This window comes from Triticum dicoccoides, chromosome 7A, assembly GCF_002162155.2.
Source record: "Triticum dicoccoides isolate Atlit2015 ecotype Zavitan chromosome 7A, WEW_v2.0, whole genome shotgun sequence".
Lineage (NCBI taxonomy): Eukaryota > Viridiplantae > Streptophyta > Magnoliopsida > Poales > Poaceae > Triticum > Triticum dicoccoides.
Window position 1 is genome coordinate 589,076,352 of NC_041392.1, and position 9,447 is coordinate 589,085,798.

General features: G+C 40.0%; 1 protein-coding gene across 1 annotated transcript; it reads right to left on the minus strand.

Annotated features, from left to right (window-relative positions):
- Positions 1 to 2,494: 2,494 nt before the first annotated feature.
- On the minus strand, positions 2,495 to 5,479 carry LOC119331834 (putative disease resistance protein RGA3). The gene has a single exon (XM_037605006.1). It carries the CDS (start codon positions 5,472 to 5,474, stop codon positions 3,465 to 3,467), a length of 2,010 nt encoding a protein of 669 aa, XP_037460903.1. The 5' UTR covers positions 5,475 to 5,479; the 3' UTR covers positions 2,495 to 3,464.
- Positions 5,480 to 9,447: the final 3,968 nt, after the last annotated feature.

The window sequence follows — 9,447 nt, forward strand, 5'->3', positions numbered from 1 at the left end:
TCCTTAATCTAAGGACCTAAGAATTAATTGTACTCCATTTCTTTTTAGAGGACCCGGAGTCCATTTGTGGAGACTGAACTAGATGTTGCTCTATCAACTTCCATGAAAACCCAAGCTCCAGCCCTCTAGTAAATTCCAAAATCTCGTCAAAGAGATAGATATACGTGCATATAATGACAAGTTGATAGCACTCATCTGACAGAACCGGGGTGCAATACTATCCAGTGTTGGAGCCAGCAAGCTTTCATTTTCTGACTTGTTGCCTCACGGAAGAAAAGGAAAACAGCTTTGGCTGTGAAGCAAGCAGTAGGCATGGGCAGAGTGAGCGTACACGGAGAAGCTACCGAATCTGAAATTCCCTTCTGAACCTGTGGCAGTGAACCTCCAGCCCTGTCTGCACGTCATATGAATGTTCTTCCAAAGACCAGAACATGTGGTCTGCAACTTCCGTCTTGCCAACAACTGAACAGAGAATTTGCATCATGGATTGTGTCCATCCTTTCTGGGTTGCCCATTCCATGCTGATCTTGTTCTTGTTCAGTGGCACCTATAGAAGGATTGTTCACGTAGCAGAAGCCCAGCTGTTTCCGGTGTAATAAGCCTGCATATACAGCACCCCTCATTCCATCAGCGATCGGTACAAAAGGCTACACTAAGAAGATCAAGTTATGAACATAGTATAGGCTTTTTATACTAAGAAGATCAAGTTTCTATCTGCTTTTTTGCGAGAATAAAGCATATCAAACTTCAAAAGCTCATATGAATTGTTCTCTACTTAGTTTTTAGATTTTACAGGAGATACATGTTCAACAAGCTACAAATATTAAATTTTACTCCCTCTGCAAACAAATGTAAGACGTTATGACCTAAAACGTCTTACATTTGTTTACAGAGGGAGTATTTTTAATATGACCCCTTGTGTCGGGTTCCACTATCTCGCGATATCTGCATCCTCTGCTAACAGAGCCCAAACAAAAGTTTTGTATCTTCGGTGTGAGAAGTAACACCAAGGGGTAAAGAAACGAGAACCAAAAGAGCATTACAGGCTTATGGCATCCAGGTATTAAGTTGGTTTCTTCTTTCTCTACAATCGGGCTAGGTTTTCTTTTGCAACCAGTGATGAGTTTCAGAGTTCAAACTCTTGTTTTTAAAGGTATTCAACTAACACATACCCATCTGATTATTTTCTTGTTTCGCCATGAAATACCAAAAAAGAAGCTATCTACTGCTAACGCCTAACAGCAAAATGTGCCACTAGATAGTAAGCATAACCATGCAATATATTAGCATTCAATAATTAAATAAGATACAAACAAAAAACATGCAGTGCATCATTCTATTTAACTTCAGTAAATCCGTTAAAAAATGTAATTTGAGTACAATATACATTTATTACTCAGAAAATTTGCATTCCCTAAGGTGCAATTTAGCTTGACTGTAATGTCAAGTTGATTGGACCATCAAACCAAAATGGTTTACATGATTGCACTTAGCTCACAGCTTTATACTAGCAAGTTCAATAAGCAAAACTTTCTGTCCAGAGATCCATGACAGGCAGAATAACGCACGCACAGCTGTGGTACCATCTAAGATCTATACAGTTTGCATTTTTCTTTCTTTAAGTTTGCTTATGCAAAAGTAAGGCATTACCCAAAGAAAACATACCCGAAAGCGGATTCAGGATAGTAAAAAGGGAAACCTCCTAATATTTACCACCTACTATCTATCCACTTGCATCCTGGAAGGCCGCAAACTTATTCCAATCTGGACCTTCCTTCCGCTGAAACTGCTCCTCCAGTGCTTGATGGCATCTAGACATGAAAAATGTTTCAAGTGATACAGGAAGACCACTTCGTGGCAGTGACCTCAGCCGGGGGCACTGATTAATCGAGAGAACCCGAAGTGAATAAAAACCATCCATATCAGGAAGCCACAATAAATCAAAACAATCGGTAATCGTCAGCTTCACAAGCGAAACCAGGTCACACAGCTGTCGCAGAGAAGATAATCCATCACAAGATCTTACAACCAGCTCCTTCAGGGCTGTCTGGTAGCCTACTTTAGACAATCGCATAACTTGAGGGCACGCAGACAAATGTAGTTTCTGAAGACATGGCATCTCATCTAAGTACGGTACATATTCCAGATCATAACAATAGCCTATCTTCATCTCTTCAAGGGACAACAGTGCTTCTGACCCCTCAAAAGATGATATCCAATCACAAATATAAATGTCCAACCGTTTCAGCATCCTCAATAGGTGCAGACTTACCGGTAGTCGGTAGACTCGGTATCTCAAGAGAGCCACATTTTGATAGACGTATTGTTTCAAGAGATGAAAGATTATTCAATAACTTGGAGAAAGAGGATGGTTGCAGGTAGCACTTTTCTAATGCAAGGCATTTAAGTGACAAAGGAAGCACAGGACATCCGTTCTCACCCAACAGTGTGGTAATCACTGAGCAATTATTCTGCTCATCAATGCCAAATATTTTTAACTTTTTGAGTGATTTCATATTGTGAAAGACTATCATGGGCATGTGTACCAAACAGTTAACATAGATCTCCATATCTTCTATAGACTCTAGGTGATGAGAGCGCAAGACATGGAAGGAGCTTGATACCAGGTGACAAAATGACCTTGATAGTTCAAAACTGTCAATCTGAAGCTTAAAATGGATTTTTTCCTTGTCAAGTACAGCTATATGTCTGAGTGTACGAGGATGGGTAGGATATGATCTGAGCCGTGGACAGCCAGCAACAGAGAGATGTCTGAGATTCTGTAACACTTTATCATTGTCCACAAGACACCACTCCAATTTAGGTAGGCGTTCCAGAAGCAATCTTTCCAGAGAAGGGAATCCAGCATGACCAAAGAATTCCTGGCTGAGTGCTTTTAGTTCTTCCATTCGCCGCACTTCAAGAGTACCGAGTAAGGGGAGATCCCCTAAAGGTGGAAGGACCTCCCATCTATTACAATCTCGTAGGCAAATCAATTTCAATCTTCTCAGCCAATCAGACTCCAGCCAAGAAGGAGACTTGACACTTGGGTACCCACTGATAGTTAGGTCATCAAGATTGCGGTGTGGCTTTAATACATCAAGCACCTCAAAGCCCTTGTCCATATCATGAGCACCATCACATGATCCCCATTCTAGCTCCAACTTAGAGATGTGCTCCTTCAAGTCTAGATGAGACTTTGCAGCCTCCTCCCTGTTTTTTACATTCTCCAGAAACCTAACAGAAAGCTCTCCCCTAATTTTGTTCAGATCCCTCAGTTGTACCAAACCTTGCTCCTTCTTATCGACAAGGAATTCTCCAGAACCCTCGATACAAGGAAGCTGATACACACCTGATAACATGAGAGTGTAAGCCTTCTCTACATCAACATGCACCAAGTTAATGAGCCTGCGAATGCTTTCAGGAAGACTGAAATGACCTCCAGTAGTGTTCACTTCCCTCCTTCAATATTTCCGCTGTTTCCACTTGTTTGAGCAAGATATCCTCGCAGAGTAACATGAATGATACAACACAAACAAGGACTGTAGATGATTGAGTCTGGAGATTGTTGTAGGCAGTGGGTAATAAGTGCGTCGAATGGCTAGATAACGCAGGTGCATCAGATCATTGACAGCTTCAGGAAACCTTCCAAAGCAGCATCCGCTTACATCAAGTACCCGCACACTCTTGAGTTTATTGAGTATATCATGACTTAAACAGACTTTGGAGCAGAACCAAGAATCATTCAGAATCATAAATGTACGCAATCTCCGGAGACCATCATAGTTCACAAGATCTCCCAGTCGTTCAGCAGACACAGACAAATGCCTAATGTAATGAGGAAACTCCCCAACACTGCCATGATCAACCCTGAAGCATTCCCCATTGGAAACATGAAGTGCGAGACCATTCAATGAATCATGCATAACGTAATATGTTTGATCTCCACAACGGAGCACTTGGAAAAATGATCGAGCTAACAGATCATTGAAATAGCCCCTTCCAATATCTTCCAAATTTCTACTGTTATTTCCTTCTAGATGAACAAGGCCCTGAGCTATCCACATCCAGATCAATCTCTTTGAATCAATACGGTAACCCTTTGGGAATAAACTACAATATGCAAAGCACTGCTGGAGGTGTTCCGGCAAACTTTCATAACTCAAGTATAAGATAGTCAAGATATCATTTGGATTGAGGACATCTCTTTGAAGAACATCCTCCCACTCTGCATCATTGTATTTTCCATTTAAATGACCTCCAACAACCTTTAGGGCTAGAGGTGAGCCTTTAAGTTTTTGAACAATTTGGTAGCCTAACTGCTTCAACTCTGGATAACCTTCTGGCTTCCTGCTGCCAAATGCACATCGCCTGAATAGCAACCAACTATCATCCCTTCCCAGACCTTCTAAAATGAACAAGCTTCTAGAGTCCAGCATTTTTGCAACCAATTCTGTTCGGGTTGTCACTAGAATCATGCTTCCTGGCCTTGTAAACCTTTCCTTAATAGGAGCCATTATTTCCATCCACATTTGTTTGTTGATGTGCTCTCCATATTTCTCATCATACCACACATCATCCAACACTAAGAGAAACCTCTTGGAACGAAGTCTCCATCTAAGTTCGTCCTGGAGCTTACTGAAATTAAAATTAGTCAATTCAGCATTCTCACTATCGGTTGGGTATGATATGATCTCTTTGGTAATTCTAATTTTGTCAAAGTTGTTGGAAACACTAACCCACATTCTCACGTCAAAAGAATCCAGGATGCGCTCATCATTATAGATCAGCTGAGCCAGAGTAGTCTTCCCGATGCCCCCAACACCAACAATAGTGTGCACCTCTGTCCTGACCGACTGATAAGCATTTGACAAACATTTATCGGATTTATACAGCAGCTGACCCACGAGCTCATCTATCTCCTTTTCTCGCCCAAAAATCGCATCTTCATGCAAAAGGGATCCAGTGGTTCTTACTGGGACACATTGTACGGACTGAATGGGGTTAAAGCCCTGCAATGCCATCACTCGGACAAACATCTCTGCAGAAGCTCTAACCCTTTCCAAGCTTTTGAGGACCTTCCGCAAATTTGACCTGAAGTTGTCAATGTTGACCAGACGCTTACCAACAGAAAGAGAAGAGGAGCCTATGCGTCTGAGAAGGCCTTTTTGCTCAACCTTCTCTTTTAAAAGCATATGATCAAACTCATCCAAAACATCTTCTACATCAGAGACTGCATCTTTCATCTGCTGCAGTAACAATATCTGATTTCTGTCCACTACATGTTGCCTTTCTGCTGCTCCAACTGCAAGGAGTATATCCATTAAAGTGGCCTCCAAATTCTTGAGATCAGATAATATCCCAGATTTCCAATTGTACTGGCTTGACATATAGGACTGCACCAAAGAAACCATCCTTCTAATAATAGGAGAAACAACCCATCCTACAGCACTGACTGCTGATACGGTAGCCATGTAATCAAGGAATATTCCTGTACAACATAACGGTTAAATGTTTGTAGTATAGAGTGGATAACCAGTTGCAACATACAACTAAATATCGCACAACTACTGAATATTCAGAAACTTGCTTGCAACGGAGGATCAAGTAAGTTGTAGACCACAACATAAACTAGTATAAATCAACTGGTGATCTTTCAAAGTCACACTTGATAGTCTTCATCCGGGCTTGCATATATATATATATATATATATATATATATATATATATATATATATATATATATATATATATAGGACGGCTGTTTGGGACACCTAGGTGCCCAGGCACCTTGCCTAGATGCCGTTGGATCGTATCATGGTTTTGTTGTTAAGATGGCTGGCGAATTACTGGGTTCAACCCGTTAACAAATAGGGCTATGTTTGGCAATGATACCTCCATTGATATGAAAAACTTGCCTTAGTTTTGTTGATGCTTCATACCTACGTACGCCAATCAAGAACATTCCAAAAGAAAACGCATGCATATGGGGAAGAATCATACCCGTGTACGTGACTTTATTACCTTCCAATTGTTTAGTCATGGCGTTCCTTTTATGGAAAGGATTAAAGCAGCCGAATTTATATGTGTCATCAATTGTCTGTTCGTGAAAAAAATACTCATTATTTTACATCACCCCGAAAAAAGTAGTAAAAGGGGGAGCGATTTTAGCGTTAGGTATATTAGGGAAACAATATACTCAGTGGAATCTTGCCGATGGGGGTATGCAAAAAAAATAGTGTAGAATGGGTCAACTTTATTTGTGAACATGATTTAGTTGTGAACGTGATTTAAAGTATGCTTCCAAAGTTTTTTTTTTGTTTTCTCTCAAGATCTAATTCATGATAACTGTATCCACACGCACACGCACACGCACACGCACACGCACACGCACACCCACACGTACACACACACTCAGTCAGGTATTGCGCTTTGTATTATTTAGGATACTCTATTTTTTGCTGGGGTGTTATTTAGGATACTTGGTTACACTTGTACGTATCATTTTTCACAAAAAGTTGTACCTTGTCACATGTTTATGTGTCCATTAATTTATGTGGGTATCTTTCTATATTAACTAGATGTCCATCAATTCTTAGTTATGGGTAGTTGATACATAAGATCGATTATTAAGCCATGCATGACAACATTTTCACATAGGCAAAGCAAATGAAGACAGTCTTGCATGGCAACGTTTGTTTTAGCACAATCTAAAATTCGTGTACCTTAATTTTTAGATGTGGATGTGTTTAGGTATATGAAGACTTTTTCTTTTGCCATTATTGTCCAAATTAAAGAAATGGTAATAATTTAGTGAATGTGAGTAGCTCATAAATTTGACATACCAAATAAAATTACAAATGTCACTTAGTAACTCCTAAATTTCCAAGTTTATAGACCCGCAAATAACCCGTGTATATACACATACCTTTTTTATTTACTTATTTGTGATTTCACATACTACATGTAATCATGTATAGATGGATTATCATTTCATGTTGGGTGACTAAACACTACAAAACTACATGTAGGTCTTAGGTTTCCGCAAGTATCATGGATTTGTGGGTATAAATGCATACCTAGAAATCATTTACTGACCAGGTATACCATATCTCCGGTAATCATGTATAGATGGAATATATACTCGCAATACAGTGAGGACGGTTTTAATTTCAATGGGTATATACTTAAAATACCTTAGCTCTGTAACTATAGAAATATTCTGTCGGACAGAAATAGATACCTCGGCTATGATATTGAAATGTGGGTATTAGATTCCTGTGCATCTATAACAATGGCGCGGAAATGTGGGTATTCTATACCTATAAAAGTGCAAGGTATCGTGACATAATCAGGCTGATAAATGTGGGTTCAGTGTGTACATACTCACAGTACCATATGTCCTAATTAATATGCATCTTTTTTTTCTTAAGCATGTACATACGTGTATTGCTGAGCTTCTACCAAGAATTAGAGTTTCAACAAAAAAGCGACCATAGTATTTGATTCTCATGTATCTTTTTAATTTGGCCATGCATATACACAACCAAATTACATTCCAATAATTCACAACAAAAGAGGTATTACATTCCAATTTACATGAAATAAGAAGGAATTTGCTACTGTGTTTGTAAGCACACATACAAGATCCACAAAGAGAACAAATTTAATAAATCACATGTATCTCCTTGTTGTTCTCTTGCATGTTATTTTAGTCCTTGCGTTGTCACACAAAGCCTTCGCCGTCAACCACAACATCTTTTAACAAGTGTGGTGGCTCAATGTGCTGCGGAACATTCTTCGTGTTGATCTATCTGAAAAGAATCACAAAAAATGAACTCAGGATCAAAAGGCATGCATAAAGTATCCAAATTGATGAACGGGAGGAAGCCTTGAACACGATGGTAAAAATGAGGGACAATAGTGTGATATATTGAAATAGTCTGATCATCCTAGGCATGTGAGAAAAAACGAGACATATATTAATAGCTCCATGAAATCGTCATCATCGCGGTCTGCACAGGCAACCATCTTGCCACGACCAACCCCGGTAATTTCTTTCTTCTTCCAGTAGCACACTTTTGTAATCTCAACATGGATATACCTACAGTTGGAAAAGAAAACAATCGGTGACCGCGACGGTGACAACGGCTACCACGGCCAAGATAAAACGATGGAGGGATCCAGATCACCTGGGTATGCTCGTCGTGTAGAAGAAGCACGATCGATCGATGATGACCTGGGTATACTCATGCATGGAGAAGACGAACCAAGGAGAGGAGAAATCACAGGGGTATGCTCATGTAGAATATGAATGAGGGAGACTGAATCACGTACATGTATGTAAAATGTGAGCTGGTGGCCTAATTTCGTCCAACTTTAATTCCTCGGCCAAATTATGGCAAGTGCATGGGCCCGTTTTTTTCGGTAATTGATTTTGTCCAACTTTTAGTCCTCGGCCAAATTATGGCAAGCATGGGTCTTTATTTTTGGGAATCATTCAAATTCGAGCGCATCTGTATTTTTGGAAACAATCAAATTATATGGCAACAGAGTAATGAGAAATATTATGGAAGGTCCTAATTCATGCGCATGCAATATACTTGGAAGGTGAGAATCGTAACTGAATAATGGTTTTAACGGGTACGGGCATTTGTAAACCTGATAAGCATTGATTGGATGATGAGTTGATCGAACGGCTGATGTCCTAGGTGCCTGGGCACCTAGGTGTCCCAGTTATTTTACCTATATATATATATATATAGTATATATATATATATATATATAGTATATATATATATATATGTATATATATATATATATATGACTACCTTTCTTTGTCCAAGCCCATTAAATTAGATGGCTTTGTTGCGATGTTTGCACCGAACTGGAGAAATATTATAGCACTTCATAAACATATACAGTACATTGCCGGAACGTGCAGCACGCTGGTAAAGGCCCCAGGTTTGGGGCGCCAACCAGAGCGGGTTTCTTCCCTCCGCTTGTTCTGTTCTATGGGATTTGGAGGGGTTTGAAGGGGATTAAATCCCCTAGAAGTCAAAATCCTAGATCCCCTCCAATCCCCTTGTCGATGGGATTAACCGAACAAGAGAATGCGAACAAAACAGACGAATTCTGACCAAATCTCCAATCAGATCACATATATTACACCTATTTAAACAAGGTCTGGAAGTCTCGGCGAGGTACTATAGTACAAAGAGAGCGTTAATCAGATCGATGATTTAGGCAAGACAAAAAATGCACCGGGACAACGACCGTTGACTCCAGATCTCCAAGATAACCGGCCGAACACGGCATACAGTAGCTGCTGAAATGTGTGTGACAGTACCTGCTAGTCTTGATAGGTCGGAAGGATGGGAAGCCTGGACAAGAGAAACTCTTGATTTAGCCAAATGAAATGTGTGTGGAGGACACAAGGGAGGACGG